Source organism: Chiloscyllium punctatum, chromosome 12 (genome assembly GCF_047496795.1).
Source record: "Chiloscyllium punctatum isolate Juve2018m chromosome 12, sChiPun1.3, whole genome shotgun sequence".
Classification (NCBI taxonomy): domain Eukaryota; kingdom Metazoa; phylum Chordata; class Chondrichthyes; order Orectolobiformes; family Hemiscylliidae; genus Chiloscyllium; species Chiloscyllium punctatum.
The window spans coordinates 27,977,998-28,004,331 of record NC_092750.1 but is presented as its reverse complement, the minus strand read 5'-3'; the positions used below and the strand labels follow the sequence as shown (position 1 = coordinate 28,004,331).

Sequence of the window (26,334 nt, the reverse complement as noted above, 5' to 3'; positions counted from 1 at the left end):
CCCTCCAAACCCTTCCAATTCATATACCCATCCAAATGCCTCTTAAATGTTGCAATTGTACCAGACTCCACCACATCCTCTGGCAGCTCATTCCATACACGTACCACCCTCTGCGCGCAAAGGTTGCCCCTTAGGTCTCTTTTATATCTTTCCCCTCTCACCCGAAACCTATGCTCTCTAGTTCTGGACTCCCCGACCCCAGGGAAAAGATTTTGCCTATTTATCCTATCAATGCCCCTCATAATTTTGTAAACCTCTATAAGGTCACCCCTCAGCCTCTGATGCTCCGGGGAAACAGCCCCACCCTGTTCAGCCTCTCCCTATAGCTCAAATCCTCCAACCCTGGCAACATCCTTGTAAATCTTTTCTGAACCCTTTCAAGTTTCACAACATCTTCCCGATAGGAAGGAGACCAGAATTGCATGCAATATTCCAACAGTGGTCTAACCAGTGTCCTGTACAGCTGCAACATGACCTCCCAACTCCTGTACTCAATACTCTGACCAATAAAGGAAAGCATACCAAGTGCCTTCTTCACTATTCTATCTACCTGCGACTCCACTTTCAAGGAGCTATGAACCTGCACTCCAAGGTCTCTTTGTTCAGCAACACTCCCTCAGCCCTTACCATTAAGTGTATAGGAGCTGCTAAGATTTGCTTTCCCAAAATGCAGCACTTCACATTTATCTGAATTAAACTCCATCTGCCACCTCTCAGCCCATTGGCCCATCTGGTCCAGATCCTTTTGTAATCTGAGATAACCCTCTTCGCTGTCCACTAAACCTCCAATTTTGATATCATCTGCAAACTTACGAACTGTACCTCTTATGCTCGCATCCAAATCATTTATGTAAATGACAAAAAGTGGAGGATCCCGCACCGATTCTAGTGGCACTCCACTGGTCACAGGCCTCCAGTCTGAAAAACAATCCTCCACCACCACCCTCTGTCTTCTACCTTTTGAGCCAGTTCTGTATGCAAATGGCTAGTTCTCCCTGTATTCCATGAGATCTAACCTTGCTAATCAGTCTCCCATGGGGAACCTTGTCGAACGCCTTACTAAAGTCCATATAGATCACATCTACTGCTCTGCCCTCATCGATCTTCTTTGTTACTTCTTCAAAAAAACTCAATCAAGTTTGTGAGACATGATTTCCCACACACAAAGCCATGTTGACTCTCCCTAATCAGTCCTTGCCTTTCCAAATACATGTACATCCTGTCCCTCAGGATTCCCTCCAACAACTTGCCCACCACTGAGGTTAGCCTCACCGGTCTATAGTTCCCTGGCTTGTCTTTACTGTCTTCCTTAAATAGTGGTACCATGTTAGCCAACCTCCAGTCTTCCGGCACCTCACCTGTGGCTATCGATGATACAAATATCTCAGCAAGAGGCTCAGCAATCACTTCTCTAGCTTCCCACAGAGTTCTCGGGTACACCTGATCAGATCCTGGGGATTTATCCACCTTTAACCGTTTCAAGACATCCAGCACTTGCTCCTCTGTAATCTGGACATTTTTCAAGATGTCACCATCTATTTCCCTGCAGTCTATACCTTCCATATCCTTTTCCACAGTAAATACTGATGCAAAATGTTCATTTAGTATCTCTCCTGTTTTCTGTGGCTCCACACAAAGGCCGCCTTGCTGATCTTTGAGGGTCTCTATTCTCTCCCTAGATACCCTTTTGTCCTTAATATATTTGTAAAAACCCTTTGAATTCTCCTTAATTCTATTTGCCAAAGCTATCTCATGTCCCCTTTTTGCCTTCCTGATTTCCGTCTTAAGTATACTCCTACTTCCTTTATAGTCTTCTAAGGATTCACTCAATCTATCCTGTCTATACCTGACATATGCTTCCTTCTTCTTTTTCTTAACCAAACCCTCGATTTCTTTAGTCATCCAGCATTCCCTATACCTACCAGCCTTCCCTTTCACTCTGACAGGAATATACTTTCTCTGGATTCTCGTTATCTCATTTCTGAAGGCTTCCCATTTTCCAGCCGTCCTTTTACCTGCGAACATCTGCCTCCAATCAGCTTTCGAAAGTTCTTGCCTAATACCATCAAAATTTGCCTTTCTGCAATTTAGAACTTCAACTTTTAGATCTGGTCTATCCTTTTCCATTACTATTTTAAAACGAATAGAATTATGGATGCTGGCCCCAAAGTGCTCCCCCGCTGACACCTCAGTCACCTGCCCTGCCTTATTTCCCAAGAGTAGGTGAAGTTTTGCACCGTCTCTAGTAGGTACATCCACATACTGAATCAGAAAATTGTCTTGTACGCACTTAGGAAATTCCTCTCCGTCTAAACCTTTAACACTATGGCAGTCCCGGTTGATGTTTGGAAAGTTAAAATCCCCTACCACAACTACCCTATTCTTCTTACAGATAGCTGAGATCTCCTTACAAATTTGTTTCTCAATTTCCCTTTGACTATTAGGGGGTCTATAATACAATCCCAGTAAGGTGATCATCCCTCTCTTATTTCTCAGTTCCACCCAAATAACTTCCCTGGTTGTATTGCTGGGAATAACCTCCCTCAGCACAGCTGTCATGCTATCCCTTATCAAAAATAACACTCTCCCTCCTCTCTTGCCTCCCTTTCTATCCTTCCTGTGGCATTTGTATCCTGGAACATAAAGCTGTAAGTCCTGCCCATCCCTGAGCCATGTTTCCGTAATTGCTATGATATCCCAGTCCCATGTTCCTAACCATGCCCTGAGTTAATGTACCATCCCTGTTAGGCTCCTTGCATTGAAATAAATGCAGTTTAATTTATTAGTTCTACCTAGTCCCAGCCTGCCCTGACTGTTTGACTCACTTCTTTCTCAACTGTACCAGTCTCAGATTCTCAGATTGATCTCTTTTCTCACTATCTCCCTGGGTATATGGGTATATTCCACAACCTCCCCCCCCCCCCCCCCCCCCCCCCCCCCCGACCTTACTAGTTTAAATCCTCCCAAGCAGTTCTACCAAATTTCCCTGCCAATTTCGGTGCAATCCATCCTTCTTGTACAGCTCACTTTCTACCCCAAAAGAGAGTCCAATGATCCAAAAATGTGAATCTTTCTCCCATATACCAGCTCCTCAGCCATGGATTCATCTGCTCTATCCTCCTATTCCTGCCCTCACTAGCTCGTAGCACTGGGAGTAATTACTACCCTTGAGGACCTCCTTTTTAATTTTTGCCTAACTCTCTGTAATCTCCCTTTAGAATCTCAACCTTTTCCCTTCCTATATCGTTGGTTCCAATGTGGACAATGACCTCTTGCTGGCCCCTCTTCCCCCGTAAGAACATTCTGCACCCTCTCTGAGACATACTTGATCTTCGCACCAGGGAAACACCACACCATTGTGCTTTTTCTCTGCTGGCCACAGAAACTCTGTCTGTACCTCGGACTTTGGAATCCCCTAATACAATTGATCTCTTGGAAGCCGACATACCCCTTGTTGCATTAGAGCCAGTCTCAATACCAGAAACTTGGCTGTTCCCCTGACAATCCATCACCCTCTACATTTTCTGAAACAGCGTAACTTTTTGAAATGGGTATATCCACAAAAGACTCCTGCCCTAGCTGCCTACCTCTATTACCCTTCCTGGAGTTAACCCATCTGTATGACTGTATCTGAGACTTTCCCCCCTTCCTATAACTGCCATCCATCACATGCTGTTGCAAATTCCTCATCGCTTCTATCTGTCTCTCCAACCGATCCACTCGATCTGATAAGATTTGCATCTATGGCAGATATAATCCGCAGCAACCCTTAAACTCTCTTTAAACTCCCACATCTGACAAGAAGTACATATCACTGCAAAGGCCATTTTTGCTCCTTCACAATCTACAGACCCAGAAAATAGCACCGTCTTGTTTCTCTACAAAACACTGCACCAGGTTAAATTAATAGCTATGACTTATATTTTAAGTTTAATCAAAAGACTTCTCTCCAAAAACATATAATCAAGAAAGAACCCACTGTACTCACTAATGCAGCCTTTCTCTTGGACAGACTTAAAACAACAATTAACTTATCTGATTCTGTGTTGTGAACTTCGCCCAAACCGCTTCCTCCAAGATTAGTTGTGAAATTCACTGTTTGTTAATTTCCCCAGATGCACTCGGATGTCCAGCGACACATGAATTCAAAAACAACAAAGGCAGTAACTGTGCAATCGCTCTCGCTCTCTCCCCTCCCCTCCAGCACCTTAAAAAAAGGAGCAGCTCTTACAGCCAGAAAGTTTTCCCATCCTCCATCTTGGATTACCCAGAATCCACTCACCACTTCTAATTCTTCTTTTTCCAGGGTGGTGGTGCCTTGCAAAATCACCAACATTCACAAACAGTCCCCTGTGTCCCCCCATGCTGTATCATATCCCACTGGTTTCCAACCTTTTCAGTTTCAAGACAGACTTCAATGAGACAAATAACTCGATGGCACATATGCCGATTCTCCGTGCATACGTGGTTATTGGAAGTTTACACATGTGGCTCTGGAGGCTTGTGGATGTGCGGTCAATAGGGGATGCCTGGTATCAGGAGACAATGCCTTCAATAGTAGGCATTCAGTCTCTGGGGGAGGTTGGAAACATAGGCGTGACCTCAGCACCTGGGTAAAGTAATGCAGCTTCCTGAAAATCTCATGACACATTTTGCACCTTGTCACAATATACCGGTTGGAACACTGGGACCTCCTCTTATATTTGAAATTGTCCCCTTCACAGTCATTGTCGCATCTGCACCCCTGCTCTAGTCATCACACTTGAGTTTCCCACTTTGACCCACACTCTCAGACTGTAGCTCATAATTCCCCTTGACATTATTACCCTGGCTTCTTAGACTACTATTAAGGATGCCATTGACTGAGTGTGGAAACACCCATTGACTGACCATCATTTCCTCCACTAAAGAAAGTCTGAGGACTTTCAAACAAATGGTCATTTCTGAAATACATAGAGTGTTTGGCCCGTAAGCTGCTACCACATACTGTCGATGTGATGTGCTTGTGCAGCAACGTAGAATCATGGAATTCCTACAGTGTGGAAGCAGGTCGTTCAGCTCATTCAGTCCTCGGCAACCCTCCGAGCAGCATGCCCACCACTGTACCCTATCCCTGTAACCCTATATTTCCCATGGCTAACCCACCTAACCTGCACATTTCTGGGCCCCATGGTTATACACTCTTGGCTGCTCAGTGCTGGCAACATGTTTCTAGCTTTCGGTCTGTACTAAATGGTAAGGCAAAGAAGAGATATATATTGCAAGTGGTGTCGTGAGTATAAAATGAGTGAGCACTTGAAAGGAAGCTCAGAACCCTGAGATGCTGATACATGAGACAGCTGTCTGACTCATGTGCCCAAAACCGCTTGGCCAGAGAATTACAGTGTAATGTGTTGGTGAGTATCCAATGTAGTTCTGTGATCAGCTACGATGATGTGGTGAGATCGGTGTTTTACCAGTGCTGACATCCATGGATGGAAGATGGAAGTGGTCGCTGCTCATAGAGTGTATGTGTATGATGTTTAGAAACATTGATCGCCATGAAGGCCTGGAGAACACACTAGTGAGCCCCACTCTCCATGTAACCGCTCAAGACTTCCATATGGGAATTGGCACCATCTAGTTTCTCAACAGTACTTGGGAGATTCACAAACTGCATGAAGTGAGATTAGCTAACAGTGAGATGTAAATGCACAGAAATAAGGCCCTTGCCACTTATGAGTGAGCTTCTCATTTATCTGTTGAAACCTGAGGATGAAAATCGGATATGTTTCTTGACCTTAAGAGTCGCGTTTGTCCATTCGCACTACATTCCTCCAAATTTTTCCCCATTGCTCTTGCCACTTTTTGAGAAGAGTCTTGAGTTCTTCTATATTCACTTCAGAAGAAGGACACGACCTCGGTTTAATTAAAGATGGTATTTCAAAACTCCTAGCACTCACTCAGTAATTGTGCTGTCTGTCAGCCTAGATATTATTTTCAAGTGTGTGGGATGGGGCTTGATTCCCTAAGCATCTGTTTATGTTGAGATAACTCTGAGTCAGAGCTGACACCTGGCTGATGGACCCAAGATAGGAATATATGATGTTATCCATGTTGAATTGGAAAAAGACCAAGCAGAATATTTTCTAAGTGGCAAGAGACTGGGAGCAAAGAGGTTTAGATGTCTATGTAAGCAAACCACTAAATGCTGGTGCAGAAGGGTAAAAAAAAATCTAAACAGCTAACAAAATGTTGGCTTTTATCTCAAATAAGGTGGATCTCAAAGGTATGGAAATTACGCTTCAGTTGTTTAAACGTCTAGTCAGACTCCATCTGAAATATTGTATACAGTTTTGGGCATCAAACCTGAGGAACAGCATGCTGACCCTTAGTGGAGATACAGCAGAGATTCATCAGATTGATGATTTTAAGACCACAAGTTCCATAAACCTAGCCACTATTCCCTTGAGTTTAGAAGGTTGAGAGGTGATGTAATAGATGTGCTTAAAATGTTAAATGAATTCTACAGAGCACTTCTTCTGGCTTGGGAGGCCCGTAATGTATAGCATAAACTTCAAAATACAGTAGTCCATTTTGGAGTGAAAATCAGAAAGACATTTTTTCACGTGAAGTGTCATATAGATCTCAAACTTCCTTGCTCAAAAGGTTGTGGATGGTGTGTCAATTAAAAATTTTAAGATTGAGATCAATAGATTTTTCTTTAAGAAAAGGGATGTGAAAAAGCAACAGTTTCTAAGCTCATTGCTACCCTTCCAAAATAAGTCAGAATGTCCAATAACTGTCACCGTGACAAAATGCTTTGACTATACTTATTTAATTGCTAATTGTTCTTCAGAGAATAAACGTGTACTTGGATTAGTGATTTAAATTTTATGGTGATGATCAGTATTCACTATTATTAACCCACTGAAACTGGCAGCACCTTCGGAAGTCTGCACATGTGCAGACTAATGCAGAAATGCTGTCGACTGACCAGAGTTAATATTTGTGAATTATCTGATTTCTTCACTTAAAATAAAAAAAACTCTCACTTTTAAAGAAAAGTTTGTTTATCTTTATGTTGACTCTTGCCTTCATTCAATCGTAATCATTTATTTTGTTAACTGAAAAATAGAGGTAGGGTAATGAGATGCTTTGTTATGATTGGCTGCTTACCTTGCTTGGTGACATCAGTGCTGTTGGATGGTTGGAGATCTTCTTGTGTCCTGCCATCTGGAAAGAGAAGGTACAGAACTGGACCTTTTGGAGTAGCTTTCTGTGAGATCAGGGGCAGGCACTATTGCTTCGCTGTAGACTGTAAAATGTAACCCTGTAAATATTGTATGTGTGATGTCTTGCCTTTTTTTGTGCTATTTTTGTGGGCAATGCCCCATGTGGAATAGGCTGGTTATACATTTTGATCATTGTGTATGTAATATTAACTATTTGTTATATATTTCTGCTCCTTTTATCTCCAGTTTCTCAGTCTTCTTCTGGGGGTGTCCTCATTGCTTAGAGTTTGTGCACTCAGTGGTCATCCTTCAGAGTGCTGTCTACATGCACATAATTCATGTGAATCTTAATGTTGAATGGCACCTAGGTGTTTCATTGTAGAAGATATCACAACTTAACCCATCCCTGTCTTTACCAAATACCTACATGTGCACACTGTGATTAGGGATCCCCAAGTAATCATATGATCAGCTTGGTCAACTCTTCTCCTGTACAAAGGAAATTACCAATTTTTCTTGCCACAGCAGAGATTAGTTAACTATAATAAATATTTGTACACAAAGAATGTCTTTCTTGTTATAAGGATGGTGTCCCTCTTACTGGTTACAGCAGCTACTTATTTCTCATCCAATAAAGAAGTATCACAGCCAGTCAGACACTGTCCTTAATCAATATCCAAAATGATAGCTTTCTTCACCAAAGGGTTATGAATAGAGGGAGAGTTCTCTTTGCCCCCTTCTTGTAATCCAGAAATGCCCTATCTAACTCTGCATAGAACAAGACTTACATTTGGAATCTTTGACAGCTGGTGTACCTTTAGTTCCACGTTTAAAAACTAAACCATTAAGGACCTGAAAGTAGTTGCTTATGTGGCACAACCCGTCAAGAAAATGTTTAGCTGTGATGCAATTCAGAGAAATCCTTACAGTACATCTTGTGACACTTTTGGTTCATTCAGAAGATGTTGACATGACTGGCTAGGCTAGCATTTATTTCTCATCCCTAGTTGTCTTGGAGAAGATGATGCTGAGATGTCATCTTGTCCTTGGGGTATAGGGTTACAAAGAGCACTATTAAGAAGAGTTTCAGGATTTTGACTCCATAGCAGTGAAAGAATGGAGATAAATTTTCAAGTCAGAATGGTGTATGGCTTGGAGGGGAACATGCAAGTGGTGGTGTTCCAAATATTTGCAGCCCTTGTCCTTCTAGGCATAGAGATTGCAGGTTTGGATGATGCTGTGGAAGGAATCTTGGTGAACCACTGCCATGCATCTTAAGGTAGCAGACACTGTTGTTATTGCATGTTGGCAATGAAGGGAGTCCATGCTGCATGTATTAGGTGAGGAGTTAAAAGTCCTGGATGGTATCAAACCTTGAGTGTTTTTGGAGCTGCACTTACCCAGAAAAGTGGAGACTATTCAATCACATTCCTCACTTGAGCCTTGCAGACGGTAGACAGACTTTAGGGAGTCTGGAAGTGAGTTAGTTGTCACAGAATTCCTAGCCTCTGACCTGCTCTTGTATCAACAGTATTTATATGACTGGTTCAGTTCAGATTCTGGTCAATGGTGACTCCTAGGATGTTGATAGTGGGGCGTTCATTAATGAAAATGCCATTGAGTATCAAGGGATGATGGTTAGATTCTCTGAAGTTGAAGATGGTCATTGCAGGGCACTATGTGGGATGAATGTTACCTGCCACTTAGCCCAAACCTGGATATTGTCCAGGTCTTGCTGTATATATCTGAAGTCTGGTGGTTAGTGCTGAACATTGTTCAATCATTGAAGAACCTCCCTACTTCTGACCTTTATGCTGGAGGGAGAGCCATTGATGAAGCAGCTGAAGCTGGTTGGGTCTAGGACAATCTCTCCTGAGGCACTCCTCTTGCAGTGAAGTCCTTGGGCTGAAATGATTGACTTTCAACAACCACAATCATCATCTTTTGTGCAAAATATCACTCTGACTAAAGGATCATTGACTTCAGTTTTGCTCGGGTTCCTTGATGACATGCTTTGTCAAGTGCAGTCACTATCTCACCTTTACTCTGAGATTCAACTCCTTTGTCCATGTTTGTAATGAGATCAGGTGCTGAATGGCCCTGCCATTACCCAAATTGAGCATCAGTGAACAGGTTATTGCACAGAAGTACTGCTTTGTAGTACTGTTGATGACCTACTCCATTACTTTGCTGATATTTGAGAATAGGCTACTAATAAGAATTTCCACTCATTAAAACAATATTGTGTGGTTTCTGCCATTGAGATGGATAATTTCCTTCAATACAATGGTTGATGTCAACAAATTGATATTGATAATCTGGTTTTTGTCTCTTAGATGGTTTGTGATCATAGGTAGGGGAAGCCTTCTTTAATTTGCAGTAGAGTGCACGTCTTGTTATTGATCTTAAAAAAAAAGACTTCTGAGGCATAAAATCAGTCTCTTCCCTATTGTCAATGAAATCTGCTAAATGAACTTTATCAAAATAGCATGCCACACAGGAAATGTATGATTACGGTCAGCTGCATGGTAGTGCGACATTTGTATGTTTTAAGCTCTCAACTTTCATGATGCTTGCTGCGAATGTTGTGTTGATTTGCTTTGTTTTTTTTCAAAGATTTGTTTTCATTGCTGCGCTATATTTAGCTTGGTGGCAGCTAGATCAAAGGGTTCACTTGTTGCCAAAGACACTGAGCAAGCAGAATTTACAATCTAGAACTGGTTCTGGAATACTGCAGTGAATGCAATAGCAAAGTTTATACTTTAAACCCATTTTTCGATTACAGCATATGAGGATTTAATGAGTCAGTCAGGGAACAGTCCAGATGAACATGGACTTGAAGAGCAATCTCTATGGTTGGCAGAGATTGGAATCAAGAGTCCAAAGCAGTTATCTTTGTTCTAAGGCAGACTGATACAAATGAAAGCCATAACGCCTCATTCTTTGCTGCATCAGTATGTCAAACAACGTTATTTTGGATATGTTCTGATGCTTGATGAATGTTGAATTCTTGGGCAAGCCTGTACAGAAATCAGAGAATCACCTTGTTTTAATTTGTGGTTTGCTTTTTTTTTCTTGCAGATACCTCGCCTGTCTGATCAAAATGGAGTATAACCTGGGTTTCTGGAAATCCACCAGCAATGGTTTTAGTCCACAAGATTTTTTCCATGATATTTCTACATCCGTTTCTCCCACCTTTGCTCATCACTTTGCGTATCGTCGGGAATCTGAGGATGGGAAATTGACAGAGGCTTACAAAGCAGGGAGCACTATTCGGGTTTACTTACCAAACAAGCAGCGTACTGTGGTAAATTTATGTTCTATTACTTAAAAGCCAAATAATAGGCAAAGTTTTTATTCTTTTGGAAATTTTGGTTTTCTGTTGCTTTTAAGGAACCATTTTCTTACTTGATAGTACAGGAATTGCACTAATATTCTTTAAAGTATCTGCAAAGTGATGTGATCTCACAGTGCTAGCTAGATGAGAGCAGTATAGTGTTACACAAATACTTCCATTTAGTACTCATCTTGTAAAATTAAAATATGATTGTATAGCTCAAGCTGCTGAGTACTGGCTCTTGGCCAGAATGGATAGGATGAAGGCTGAACGTAAGGACGAGTAAATAGGAATTACCTTTCATGGATTTGCTTATTTTTAAAAAATAGGGCCAAAAGAAAAATGGTAGAAGCTAGAATCCAGTTGTGATCTGGATTATTTAATCCTTGAGTGACTTTGAAGGTTGCCCTGAAGAAAAGTTAAACCTCCAAGACATTTTTCAACTCTGTCCTCAACAGTGTTTCATCAGATAAATAACACCTTTTACAAGAGAAAATTAGTCAGAATTCAGTGATCTATTTTTAATGAGGCTTTTAACAAAAGTTGAATTTCCTTTTATGTAAACAGGCATAGCCAAAGTCAGCTATTCGATGACTTTTCATTTACGTGAAACCATAAAGGTACGTGGCAGCAGAAGTCCTCTCCTGAATACCCTTAGCTATACTTACTATTAAGACTGCACAGCAAAGGTCAAATTAATCTAAAACTCATTTTAATTTTTAAATACTGTTCCAGCTTGCTATTGGAGTAACTTCCCTCCAGAAACTCTGAAGTAATACTAGAAACAGATGGTTTGATCGGCTTTCCGTTTACTCCCTGAAGTGCTGTATAGACCTTTTATATAACTTAAAGAATAATGGGTATAGATTCTGGAGTAGAACCTAACTTCATACTGGACTGCATTCAGTCAGTATTGTAAGGAAATTAAACTTTCAAGTTATCTTGTGTAGTTTGTCTACGGAATATTTGTAACTATTTATATTATCTTTTTGCTCAGTACTTTTTCCCATACTACTTAGCTCAATTTGTATTGACAGGCCATTGAAATTTTCAGGCACACTTTTATTACATGCGGAAGTGTGAAACCTAATTCTAATTTTTTGCAAGTGGGTGTTTCTTGAATGGGTTACGGTCTCGCCTCATAATTGACTTCACAGTCAATAGAAAACTGTGAAAATTGGCAAGTCTCAAGTCTCAGTAATAGCTAGTTAACATTTGTAAATGCAAATAAAAAGAAGTTTAAAAAATCAGAAGGCAAAGAAGAACTAAGAAAATAAGTTTGGTGGAATGTAAAACTAAGCAATAAATAATTTTACAAGACTATCAGCAAAAATTTAAAAATCGCACAATACCAGGTTATAGTCCAATGGGTTTAATTGGAAGCCCTAGTTTTCGGAGTGCCGCTCCTTCATCCTCCACAACCACCTGATGAAGGAGCGATGCTCCGAAAGCTAGTGCTTCCAATTAAACCTATTGGACTATAAACAGGTGTTATGTGATTTTTAACTTTGTACACCTCAGTCCAACACCGGCATCTCCAAATCATCAGTAAAAATGGTTGTATTACAATAAGAAATTGAACTGTAAGGCTTGGACAGGAAAATGCCATGAATATTGATAGAGAAATGGCAGAAGTTTTAAGTAGAATAGGTTGACATGATATTGATTAATGAGATGAACAATGAGATAAGTGCATTTGAAAGATGAAGGAATGCATTAAACAAACTAATTAAACTCAAAGAGGATAAAAACCCTGTTCCAGATGGATTAAATCCACATAGTCAATTGAGAAAGCCACCTACAAGCTTGCCCACCCTGAATTTATTAATGAAGGAGGCAAGAAGGCAGTAGGGTCCATATCTGATACCATCCTGTCCATTTAAATGCACATTGGCATTTTGAAAGGGCCCATGAGTTATGAAAATGAAAACAAATGTTTCTGCTTGTGGGGAAGAGAGTAATTAGAAGCCACCTGTGTAAGATAATCACTAAGAAATCCATTAGGGAATTAAGAATAAACTTATTAACCCAAAGAGTGCTGAGAATATGAAATTTGGTACTGTAGGGAATGGTTTAAGTGAATAATACAGGGTGAACCCCTATCCGCGGGTCTGGTTACCCTGCTTTCAGTTACCCGCGGTTTACAGCAGCCTGAACATATAAAAGCGAATGTTCTAGAACCAGGGACCAGGAGGCTGCTGGGAAAGTACGTTTCCCATTTAAGTGAATGGGTCTGCACCTATCTGTGGTTTCAGACTTCCACGGTAGGTCTTGGAACATATCCCCTGTTGGTAATGTATAGGTGTGCTTAAGGGGAATTTAGGCAAGAGTTTGAAGGAGAGGGGAATAGAAGGTTCCAACAATTGAAAGAGAAAGTATGAGAAGGCTCTAGTGGAACTTGAGCACCACCATGGACAGGTTGCGTCAAATGATCTGTTTCAGTGTTGAATATCATGTGGAATCTTATGTATGTAAACATTGTGTTGATACAGATTTGAGTTCCTAATAAGGAATCATTATGCTGACTGGAATTGGCTGTAGTGAATATTCTGTGACAGTAAAGCAGTAAGTGGACAATGATAACAGGGCTGCCTAATTGCATTTAGTCACTATGGTAACAATTGTGGAAGAGTATTTAATGGCAGAAAAAAATAGCAATTAGTCTTTGTTCACTTGGTGTTGCTCCATATGAGAATTAGAGCAAGTATGTTCATGTTGCTTTGTTGTTGAGAAAATTCCATTCAGACTTGGCAACTATATGGACTATCATTAAATGGATCCTTATTAGTGAATAGAATAATAATTTCTGATTTCCAGTGGGTAATTTATAAGAGCTTATATTTAATCCTTTTGCAAACTTTAATTGCTACCAACCGCTCTATTCAAGCATCAGGACAATAACTCGATTTAGTGAACCGCACCCAGACCTCCACCTATGTTAATGAGTAAGATTTATTTACGCAAACTGTATATAATATACTAACTTATTATCCATATAATATATTGAGTTTCTCCAGAATGCTGAGCAACACTTGAGGGTGTCAAGCATTTTGAATTTATTAGCCTTGCAGCATAGAGTGGTGTTGAAAAGACTGAATCAAAATGATCACTAACTCTATCCCTGATTCTGAAAGGTGAGGATGAACAGAAAAATCTAAATTTACAAAATTCTCTGAGAGGCCAAGTACAGGTAAAACAGCCAGAGCATTTGGGAATTAAATGTTTTACAGAGTAGACACAGTAGGATAAATTTAATTAAGGCGATGGGAGTCTCACTGACCGGCTGGAGAGCAGTGAAAACCTTGCATCATCTCCTGTGGGGAAAGCCTGCAGTATTGAGTACCAGTCAGGTCACAGGTGAGTGAGGAGAGCATGGGGAAGGGTTGCTGCTAGTGGGAGGGCAGGCTATCAGAAGGGAGTGATGGAGTGCTATTTGGTGGGCCCCAGGTCCCTTGAAAGATACTGTGTGCCCTCCCACATCCATCACCCCACCTCTCCCGAGTCCAATTTTCAGGCTTTCTGTGTGGTGACTGCCTCAGTTGCCACTTGTTGAATACCCATGGCAGTGGGCTGAGGCCTTTTAAATGAGGATTAATTACCCACTGAATTGTCTCATTTGGCACCATGACGGGAAGTTGTCCATGAGTCTTTTCACCCAAGATGTATTCAGGACAGAGAGGAAGGAAGCTAGAGGTGGGGGTCCTGACCCCGTACCTTTATTCCAAATAAATGACACCTCCTCCTTGCTTTAGGTAAGGGCACCCAACCCAGTAGATGTCTTGCATCCCACCCTTTTCAAGGAAGAACAGTGCAGTAGAATTATGTAATCAAGTCTTAAATTATTTAAAAATGGTTAAATGTAAGTTGACAGTTGTAATGTAAGTTCTCTGCCTTACTGACCTGTTGCCCTTTTTATATGTGGTGTTGCAGGTGAGCGTGCGACCAGGCATGACTGTGCAAGACAGTCTGAAAAAAGCTCTAAAAGTCCGAGGTCTTCAGCCAGATTGCTGTGCAGTCTTCAGGCTGCCACAAGGATGGTAATGATTTTCTGTTCACTTACCATGAGAAGTAGCTGGCTGGTTTAGTATATTCTTCAAGAGTGGAGTGAAATGTACATTAGGCACTGAATAAATTATTGATAGCGTATTTAAAATGTCATATTCAGTTCCAATTCATTCTCCAATAATGAAACAATTGTGAATTGTTCTTGCACCCCGCCTGAGGAATTTAATATGACTCCACTATAGGAAGACAAAGGCGTTCCATGCTGTATAGAAACAACTCTTAGTATCATATAATTTTTAAAAATATGAAAGGAGTTTCTCAATTACATTAAATACCATTGCTTATCAGTGTGACCAACTCTTGTGAGTGTGTGTGATTGTGTGCGAGCGCGCGCACACAACCTAACTCCCACATATGCCCAATGGCTGCAATGCTCATGCTTACAGAAAATAAGCAGAGGCAAAGGCAAGAGGAGACTCCCACAGATTGCCCTAGAAATACAGGACAAAGACAGTCAAATAAGGGACAATCTTTTTTAAAATGTGGGACAGCCTGTCACACTTCTGCTTATTTTGTTATGCTGCAGTTTCTAGCATGAGTTTATTTGGCTTTGGTAACATGCCTGTGAAAGTATGAGCCTCTATTTTAGACTTTTTGGCAGAAGGCCCAAACCATTTTGCTGATCAGGCCTCATTTAAATGTATTTGGCAAGCTGTCTGTATGAACACTCACGGCTGCTTATTACTTTGGAAAATGGGAAAATTTGGTGGGCTTCCAGTACTAAAGGAGAAGGCTAGGTCAGATTGTGATGCAGCCTGGAATGACAGTGAATTATTGATTGGCGTAGCAGATGGGTGGTAAAGGATGTCAGTGAGGACATTCTGAAACTTCAAAATGTTATATAGGTTGCCTTATCCTCATTCCTGATTTGTTCACTTTTAAGGGGCATTACCTCAGGACTCTGGAACTCAATTCCTCTACCAATAAAGCCCAGTACATCATATGCCTTCTTCACAGCACTATTTACCTGGGTGGCAACTTTCACTGGGGCACCAGTCCTGTCAGTTTTTCTCTCCATATAATGCTTGGGTTCTGGACTGAGCAGAGACTTCACTGTCTGTTATCCAGTTATGTGGTTATCGCAAGGCTTCTGCCAAGCCATCTAAATTGAGGAATGTTTGAAAATCATAGTAGAGAAATGTCAAACAGGAAGTACTTGAGACTGAGTTCTGATCTCTACCTGCCTGTTCCTAGTGAAAAATGGGGTGTTAGAAGAATTACAATTTAAATCAATATTATTCAATATGCTCACCACATAATTGATGAATCAGCTGCTGACTTTGTGGAAGGTTTCAGTGGTTTGTATAACAGTAGGTCTCACTTGCTAGATTGCTATCTGTCATCTCCCTATTGGATCAAGATGTGGAGGTGCCAGTGTTGAACCGAGGTGCACAAGGTTAGAAGTCACACAACACCAGGTTATAGTCCAACAGGTTTATTTGAAATCACAAGCTTTTTGAGCACTGCTCCTTCATCAGGTGAAGTGAAGAAAAGCACACAGGTGCAGAATTTATAGGCAGACGGATAAGCAGAGAGATCAAAAGATCTGGAAGTACTGGACAATGAAGGGTACTCTATCGGATGGAGCAGAGAAGCTAAACCATGTTCTTCGCCGCCTTCAACACCATCGATGATGATGAACATCTTGCCAAGGTCATCCCTATGCCTCCACTTCTCGCCTTCAACAACTGCTAAACCTTAAACAGACCATCGTTCACAGCGAACTACCCAGTCTTCAGGACAACATCGACCACAACACTACCCTGCCACAGCAACCTCTGCAAGACATGACAGATCATCAACACAGATACGGCCATCACGTGTAGGAACACCACCCACCATGTACATAGCAGATACTCATGTGACTCAGCCAATGTTGCCTACATTATATATTGCAGGCAAGGATGCCCCCAAGCATGATCTATTGTTGAGATCATGCAGACGCTACAAGCAATGGATAAATGTACACTGTGCAACAATTGCTAGACAGGAATGTTCCCTCCCAGTTGGGGAATAGTTCAGCGGTCAACGACATTCAGCCTCTGATCTTCGGGTAAGCATCCTCCAAAGTGGCCTTCATGATACACAGCTACACAGAATTGCCAAGCAGAAACTGATAGCCAAGTTCCTTACCCATAAAGATGGTCTTAACAGTGATTTGGGTTCATGTTGTGTTACGTGTGAGCTCACCACGCTGTTTTGTATTTGTGAAATCTTCCTCACTGTCCTGTTTTGCCACCATCATCTTAATAACTTATGATATCTCTACCTTAATTAGTTTGTACAGTTTTGGATAACTTGTCATTTTGGTTAGAGCCTTGGCGCGCAACTCTTATACCTATCATGTTTATTCCAGCGATTTGGTTTGTCTCCAGCACCATCTTATTTTTAATGTTTTGTAATTAACTCCCTGCCTCAATGAATCTGATTATAGGTCATCCCTTCACTTGCTATTCAACCTGTCGACACTCCACTCACACCATTTATATGATCTTTTGATCTCTCTGATTATTGATCTCTGCCTATAAATTCTGTGCCTGTATGATTTATTCACTTAATCTGATGAAGGAGCAGTGCTCTAAAAGCTTGTAATTTCAAATAAACATATTGGACTATAATCTGGCATCGTGCAAACATTGGATCAAGGAAGAATCAGTCATGTTACTGTTAGATAGAAGTTATTCATATGTCAGGCCATGACTATGGTAATCAGAATGTACTTCATTTGGCAGGTTTCTAGTGATCTTTAACAAAGTGGCCCTCAAGATTAATGAGACGCAAATAGCTATACACCATTTGTTACCTTCATTATTCTTGTTCTTTCTGTGCTTCCAAAAGTTGATACACTTATATTTCTGGGACCACACTGTGAAAGCAGTGTCATTCTTCAGGAAGTCAGCGGTCTGATTGCTCCTGCAATTTACTTGCTGAATCTAACAGGGTACAAAATATTTTGTTTTCAGAGGGCTCTACTTGATGGCTACACTTTTTAATTTTCAGGGGCTTCCTTTGGTTTGCAGGGTACTTTTTCATTCTCACTAACTAGGTGATGCAATCACATAGTAACATTGCATTCTATATTTGTGTTCATACTTAAGGTATTTTGGGCTTTTGTTAATATCTTAAATAATTATCAACCTCATTAAATGTCAAGCCACAATACACAGGAAAATGTTAATTTCCTAAACACCACAGTATTTAAATTCACACAAGACAACAGGTCTTAATTATCAACTAAAATGTTTCAATATAACACACACAGACAAACAGCCATTACCATAAATACATGTTCCACAGACTGGTGAGCTCATAGTACTTCCACTGCACATGTACAAAGCTGGAATATTTTAAGTAGGCATTTTTAAAATCATTTTTCCTGCATCTTCCAACTTAATCTCTGATTTCTATTCAACAATTGATTCATTGTTCGTGACAGTAGCGTTCAGTGGAACTCTTGAACGTATGGAGATATTTATGTTGATGATAGGGTTTAGTGGGGTGGAAGGAGTGAGTTTGACAGATGGAGACAGTGTCTAGAGACTGAGAAAATAAAGGTAGAAACAAACAAAGGCATCGCTGGTGATAAGCTGGGACGGAGAAAAATGCTGAATGTGTGTGAACAAAAAGTGAATCATTGAAAATAGGTTGGCTCTGATGGGAGCAACCCAAAGAGACTAGAAACTAGTGGTATCGGGATATGTAATGAACTGGCCTATCACCAGCATTTCCTTTGTTTTCTCCTCCCTTTTCTCGGCACTTCCCTCCATGTATTCAAATCAATCTGCCCCCAGCCCCCTGTCACCAGCATAAACACTATGATTTCCCAGCTATGATTTCAGTTCTGACAAAGGGTCACTGGACTCAAAGTATAACTGTCTTTCTCTCTCCAGTTGCTGCCAGACCTGCTGAGTTTCTCCAGCACCTACTGTTTTATTGTTGTTGATTTTGACAACTGTCTGCCCTCCCGGTGAGTGTGTGCTCAAGGTGCGGTTGGTGCCGTGGTGCATGAGACCCTTCACCACCCCCCCCCATCCATAACACTCAGTGAGGCACATAATATCTAGCTTCCTTGTCTCTTGTACCCATTCCCCCCAATAACGCCAGCTTTCCTTCACCCTGCTCATTGACATTTGCAAAATCTTCAACTCCAAACTAATTTCCCAGATCCAGTGGGCAGATTGTTGCCTCATCAAAAAAAAAGTGCTTCTCTACTCCCTCTTTCGGTACTAGCAAAGCACTTAAGCCTTGGCCTTGTTCTACATTCCAACCTCGGCAAAACAGTGGCTGACTCCCAGCCTGAGGCTCTCACCCCTTGCTCCCTGTGTACTGTCCCTGGACCTCGGCAATTAACCCCTGGACTTCAACCTCCTGCTCCTGAGTCTCCGCTTCCAGCACTCAATATCCTGCTGCCCCAGTACTAGTAAGCCTAGTAAACAGGAGAGAAGGTACCTGTAATTGAGGGAGAGACCTTCATTTCAGGCTTTCATTCCATTCTATCTAGGGGCAGTCTTTTCTCTCACTTGTCACTGACGTGAGTTAATTTTCTGGGGTGATTTGGGGATTTCAGGAATGGATTCACTGTGTCTTTTGAGTGTTTGGAATCTAGTAAACACAGTTTTGTTTAGCTGGGAGTTAGGCAGCTTTTTCAAAACAGTTGAAGTGTAACGGCACTGAATAGTGGAGGAGAAAGTCAAGACTGCAGATGCTGGAGATCAGAGTAGAGACTGTGTTGCTGGAAAAGTACAGCAGGTCAGGCAGTATCCGAGGAGCAGGAAAATTGAGGTTTCTGGCTGGAGCCTTTTCCTGATGAAGGGCTGTGGCCCGAAACGTCAATTTTTCTGCTTCTCGGGTGCTGCCTGACCTGCTGTGCTTTTCCAGCAACACACTTGGCACTGAATGGCTGCCAGTGAGTGTGACATTTTGGACAGCTGAGGTAATACAGCAACATCTGAATGTGCTCCGCCTTCGTCATATTAGATCTGTTAAAATTAATGACTGAAGTTAATGGGGTGCATTTTTTAATAAAGAAGAGATTATAGATAGTGAGCCAAAGTTCTGTGATAAAATTGTAAAGAGAAAAAATAAGATAGAAGCAGGGAGTTTGTTTCCACTATTGGGTGAAACTAGAACTAGGGGGCAAAGCCTCAAAATAAGAGGGAGCAGATTTGAGACTGAGTTGAGGAGGAACTTATTCACCCAAAGGCTTGTGAATCTGTGGAATTCCCTGACCAGTGAAGCAGTCGAGGCTACCTTATTGAGTGTTTTTAAGGTGATGATTGATAGACTTTTGAACAGTAAAGTAATTAAGGGTTATGGTGAACAGACGGGTGAGTGGAGCTGAGTCCATGATCTTATTGAATAGCGGAGCAGGCTCGATGGGCCAGGTAGCTGACTCCTACTCCGAGTTCTTATGTTCTTATGAATTGTGCAGACATTGTGTCAGATGTGGCAGTGCCAGAGAGCAGAATCAAAGCAAGAGTTGGAGCACAGAAGCCATCATGTGGCTATTTGTCAATACATTCCCATTGTCTACTCCCTCCAACCCCCAGAGTCTCCTAATATATTGATTCTTTTAAAACATCGACAGCTCACTCTTGAAGAATTTTGTTTATTTCAAAATAAATTGGAACACACTGTCAGAAATAGAATTCTTCAGTTTTTGAGAGCATTTACAGCAGGCTAGCTCACTGAGACAGTTGGTTTGCTACATACTTTTAAAACTATTCCTTTGGCTTTTACAGTGAATGTATTGATCTTGTTTGCTGACCATTTAAAACCTCAAAGCTATTTTCAGTGCATCATCTTTGGTTTGTTTCCTAATCACGTCACCTCTCCAGTTCTTAACTCCTTCACCAATTGGAATAATTTACAGAAACAGACTCTTTGGTCAACCAGTCCATAATACCAAATTAAACTAGTCCCACCTGCCCATGCTTAGCCAGTATCCCTCCAAATCTTTCTTAAGAGTGTACTCATCCAAATATCTTTTAGACATTGTAATTCTCCCTGCATCTACCACTTCTTCTGGGTGTTCATTTTTCTGTGTAAAAAAAGTTGCCCCTCATGTCCTTTTTAAATCTTTCTCCTCTCACCTTAAAAATATGCCTTCTAGTCTTGAAATCTCCACCATCGGGAAAAGACTCTTGCCATTCATCTTGCTGATATCCCACATGATTTTAAAAACCTCTACGAGGTCACCCCTCAACCTACTACATTCCAATCAGAAAAGTACCAGCTTATCCGGCTTCTCTCCATAACTCGTGAGTACTCATGATTTATAACACTTTGAACAAAACTTCTCTCAATCTGCTGTTGCCTTAGCCTCAATCAACATTCCAGTAACAGATCATTTAGTCATTATCATGTTGTTGTTTGTGCAAGCTTGCTGTCTGTGATCAGCTGCTAGATTTCATACATTTCAACAGGGATTACATGTCAAAAATACTTAATTGGCCATAAAGTGCTTGGGATATCTTGCGGATGTGAAAGGTATTCAGTCCTTCCTCCCTCCCTCTTTCCTGCCTTCACATCCTTCCAAAAGTGGCCTAGAATATGATGTGATGCTCTAGTTGAGGCTAAATCAATGTTTATAAAGGTTCCTTTTTACCTCCTTGATTTTGTGCTCTGTCCCTTATTTAATCAATGCAGAATCCTCTATGCCTTTTATACCATTTTCTGAAAATGATCTTCAGTAAATTGTCCGTGTGTATTCCTAAGTCTCTCTGGCCCTGCATACAATTTAGAATGTATTCTTTATATTTTATTTGCATCTTCTTATCAAAACACATCACTTCACACTTCACTCATTAGATTTCATCTGCCATGTATCTGCCCATTCTCCCAGTATTTTCATGTCCTCCTTGAAGTTATACATCTAACAGTTCATGCTTCTTTGTGGACCTGCAAATTTTGAAACTGTGCCCTGCACACCCAAGTCTACGTCATTGATGAATATTAAGAAAAGAAGTGGTGCTAGTGCTTCACTCTGTGGGTATCCTGAAGTATATATTCCCCCCAGCCGGAAGAAAAAACACCAACTCATCACTACTGTCTGCTTTGAAGTACTCAGCAAACTTCATATCCATGCTACCGCTTGCCCTTTTATTCTGTTGGTTTGATCTTTGCTGGCAAGCCTTCCCACAGAACATTGGACATTACGGCAGTCTGTCTTTTTACCAGTCTCTAGCAGTAAGGACATGCCAGGTTTGGCCTAGTAGAAACAAGAAGAACCTGCTTCTCAGGAGGTACCAGAAGTGAATAGACTAATTTAGTTGGGCCAGTCCTTGTTGATTTAAAAATTCTACCACTTAAGTGGAATGACTCAACTGAAATTGAATTTATTGTGCCAAAGACTGGTTACTTCTATCAGGTTTATTTTCCATTGTCCTATCCACATGGAAACATAGTCAACGTAACTTCCTGTGACCTTGTGATACATTACGAGAGTAAGAGAATGGGCACAATAGAAAACACCTTTTAGAGGTTTATATGCATTATATTGACCTCACCAACCTCCTCTGTTTCTGCATTAAAATGTTCAATCAAGTTAGTTTAAGCGTGAAATAATAACAGGAAGTGTAGGAAAAATTCAACAGGTCAGACAGCATCAATGGAGAGAAAAACAGTTAACATATTAGTTTGATGACCCTCCATCAGTTAAAACATGATTCTCCAAGAACAAATCCATTCTTGTCTTCCTTGATTAGTCCATATTTGTCCAAGTGACTGCTTGTTTTTTTTTGTCCAAGATTATAATTTCTCAAAGCTTTCCCACTGTCAAAGTTAAAATGAGTGGCTTGCATTTTCTGTGTTTGTCCTTATTTATTTGCAGATATCCAGTCTTCTGCCAACACAGTATGTAAGTTTGAATGTAAGAATATTTCTTGTTTTTGTCCTTTAGCAACTTTGGACACAGCCCTTCTACTTTTGATTTGTTGATTTTTAAATCCACCTATCCTTTCAGATATCTTGTCTTTATCAACTTGCAGCACATTCAGCTAGCCAGCCACTTAGTCTCATTCACTATGACTCTGGCAGCATCCTCTTTTCTTGTAAAAGACAGGTATAAAATGTACATTTAATACCATGGCCATGTCTCCTGTCTCCATGCATAGATCCCTTTTTGGTCCCTCGTTGGTCTTAACCTTCTTCTTACTGCCCCTTACTATGCATATTCTTGTAGAATAGAAAATTAACAAACAATGAAATTCACAACTAATCTTAGAGGAACCTGTTTGGGAGAGGTTGCAGCACAGAAACAGAAGTGAATATTTAAGCATGGCCTCACTGTAAGTCTGCAGTAGTGAGTAAAGTGGGTGCTTTCTTGATTTATATGTTTTATTGAGATATGACTCTTGATCAAACTTAAAATATAAACCATAAGTATTAATTTAACCTGGAGCAGTGTTTTGTAGAGGAATAAGACTGTGCTATTTTCTGGGTCTATAGATTGTGAAGGAGCAAAAATGGCCTTTAGTAGAGTAATATGCTCTTCTTGTCAGATGTAGCATTTTAGGGAGAATTTACGGGTTACTGACGATTATATCTGCCATAAATACTGTTGGTTGTGAATCCTGTCAGATCAAATGGATCAGTTGGAGAGACAGAGGCAATGAGGAATTTGTAACAGCAAGGGAATGTGATGGATGGCAGTTATAGGAAGGGGGAAATTGCAGATACAGTCCCATAGATGGGTTAACTCCAGGAAAGGTAAGAGAGGTAGGCAGTTAGTGCACGAGTCTTCAGTGGTTTTCCCCATTTCAAACAAGTATGCTGTTTTGAAAAATGTAGGGGGTGATGGATTCTCAGAAGAATGTAGCACGAACAGCCAGGTTTCTGGTATTGAGACTGGCTCTAATGCAACAAGGGGTACGTCGATTTCCAAGAGATCAGTTGTGTTAGGGGACTGTCTAGTCTGAGGCACTGACAGACATTTCTGTGGCCAGCAGCGAGAAATCAGAATGGTGTGTTGCTTCCATGGTGCCAGGATCAAGGATGTCTCCGAGGGTGCAGAATGTTCTCAAGGGGGAAAGAGGGGCCAGCAGGAGGTCATTGTACACATTGGAACCAATGACCCAGGAAGGGAAAAGGATGAGATTCCGAAGAGAGATTACAGAGAGTTAGGCAAGAATTTAAAAAGGAGGTCCTCGAGAGTAGTAATATCTGGATTACTGCCAGTGCTACAAGCTTGAGAGGGCAGGAATAGGAGGATAGAGCAGATGAATGCATTGCTGAGGAGCTGGTGTATGGGAGAAGGATTCACATTTTTGGATCATTGGAATCTCCTTTGGGGAAGATGTGACCTGTACAAGAAGGACAGATTGTGCCTAAATTGGAAGGGGACTAATATACTGGAAGGGAGATTTGCCAGAGCTGCTCGGGTGGATTTAAGCTTGTAAAGGAGTGGGGGGGACCCAGGGAGATAGTGAGGAAAGAGACCAATCTGAAACTGGTACAGTTGAGAAAAGAAGCGAGTCAACAGTCAGGGCAGGCAGGAACAAAGCAGAGATCAAGGTAGGACTGATAAATTAAACTGCATTTATTTCAATGCAAGAAACCTAACAGGGAAGGCAGATGAACTCAGGGCATGGTTTGGAACATAGGACTGGGATATCATAGCCATTACAGAAATGTGGCTCAGGGATGGACATGACTGGCAGCTTAATGTTCCAAAATACAAATGCTACAGGAAGGATAGAAAGGGACGCAAGAGAAGAGGGGGAGTGGCATTTTTTATGGCATTACAGATATACTGAGGGAGGATATTCCGAGAAATACATCCAGGGAAGTTATTTGGGTGGAACTGATAAATAAGCATGGGATAATCACCTTATTGGGATTGTATTATAGACCCCCTAATAGTCAGAGGAAATTGAGAAACACATTTGTATGGAGATCTCAGTTACCTGTAAGAACGATAGGGTAAGGGATTTTAGCTTTCCAAACTATGGCAGTCCCAATCTATGTTAAGTGTGTACAAGGAAATTTTCTGATTAAATATGTGGATGTACCTACTGGAGAAGGTGCAAAGCTTGAGCTACTCTTGGGAAATAAGGCAGGGCAGGTGACTGAGGTGTCAGTGTGGGAGCACTTTGGGCCCAGCAATCATAATTCTACTGGTTTTAAAATAGTGATGGAAAAGGATAGACCAGATCTAATAGTTGAAGCTCTAAACTGGAGAAAGGCCAATTTTGATGGTATTAGGCAAGAACTTTCAAATGCTGATTGGGGGCAAATGTTTGCAGGTAAAGGGACGGATGGAAAATAGGAAGCCTTCAGAAATGAGATAACGAGAGTCCAGAGAAAGTATATTCCTGTTAGGGTGAAAGGCTGGTAGGTAAAGGGAATGCTGGATGACTAAAGAAATTGACGGTTTGGTTAAGAAAAAGAAGGAAGCATATGGGGTAAGGTGGGGTCTGAGGGCGGAGGTGCGGGATGTAGACGAGATGTGTTGGAGGGCATCTTTAACCACGTGGGAAGAGAAATTGCGGTCTCTAAAGAAGGAGGCCATCTGGTGTGTTCTGTGGGTGGCCTCCTTCTTTAGACCCCACCCCTCCAACCGTAACAAGGACAGAACGCCCCTGGTGCTCACCTTCCACCCTACCAACCTTCGCATAAACCAAATCATCCGCCGACATTTCCGCCACCTCCAAACAGACCCCACCACCAGGGATATATTTCCCTCCCCATCCCTTTCCGCCTTCCACAAAGATGGTTCCCTCCGCGACTACCTGGTCAGGTCCACGCCCCCAAACAACCCACCCTCCAATCCTGGCACTTTCCCCTGCCACCGGAGGAACTGTAAAACCTGCGCCCACATCTCTTCCCTCAACTCTATCCAAAGCCCTAAAGGAGCCTTCCACATCCATCAAAGTTTTACTTGCACATCCACTAATATCATTTATTGTATCCGTTGCTCCCGATGCGGTCTCCTCTACATTGGGGAGACTGGGCACCTCCTGGCAGAGCGCTTTAGGGAACATCTCCGGGACACCCACACCAATCAACCACACTGCCCCGTGGCCTAACATTTCAACTCCCCCTCCCACTCTGCCGAGGACATGGAGGTCCTGGGCCTCCTTCACCGCCGCTCCCTCACCACCAGATGCCTGGAGGAAGAACGCCTCATCTTTCGCCTCGGAACACTTCAACCCCAGGGCATCAATGTGGACTTCAACAGTTTCCTCATTTCCCCTTCCCCCACCTCACCCTAGTTCTAAACTTCCAGCTCAGTAACTGTCCCCTTGACTTGTCCGACCTGCCTATCTTCTTTTCCACCTATCCACTCCACCCTCTCCTCCTTGACCTATCACCTTTATCCCCTCCCCCACTCACCCATTGTGCTCTATGCTACTTTCTCCCCACCCCCACCCTCCTCTAGCTTATCTCTCCACGCTTCAGGCTCACTGCCTTTATTCCTGATGAAGGGCTTTTGCCCGAAACGTCGATTTCAAAGCTACTTGGATGCTGCCTGAACTGCTGTGCTCTTCCAGCACCACTAATCCAGAATCTGGGTTGGGATATCTGGTTGGTATGGACAAGTTGGACGGAAAGGCCTGTTTCTGTGCTGTACATCTCTGACTCTATGACTTGTAGATTTCCTTTTCATGTGAGCTGTTGTTATCTTTTTGTACTCTCATTTTGCCTCTCTTTTTCCCTTATTATATCCCCTCTGAATTTTCTGTATTCACCTTGGTTTTCACTTGCATCATCCCCTTT

At 41.6% G+C, this 26,334-nt stretch overlaps 1 protein-coding gene across 2 annotated transcripts in view; it reads left to right on the top strand.

Annotated features, from left to right (window-relative positions):
• raf1b (Raf-1 proto-oncogene, serine/threonine kinase b) overlaps positions 1 to 26,334 on the top strand; it is a 105,151-nt gene that overhangs the window by 26,896 nt on the left and 51,921 nt on the right. For both annotated transcript variants that reach the window (XM_072582194.1, XM_072582195.1), the window contains exons 2-3: positions 10,296 to 10,521; positions 14,482 to 14,588. In XM_072582194.1, the coding sequence (XP_072438295.1) occupies positions 10,318 to 10,521; positions 14,482 to 14,588 (311 nt within the window). In that variant the 5' untranslated portion in view covers positions 10,296 to 10,317. The remainder of the gene's footprint in view (positions 1 to 10,295; positions 10,522 to 14,481; positions 14,589 to 26,334) is intronic.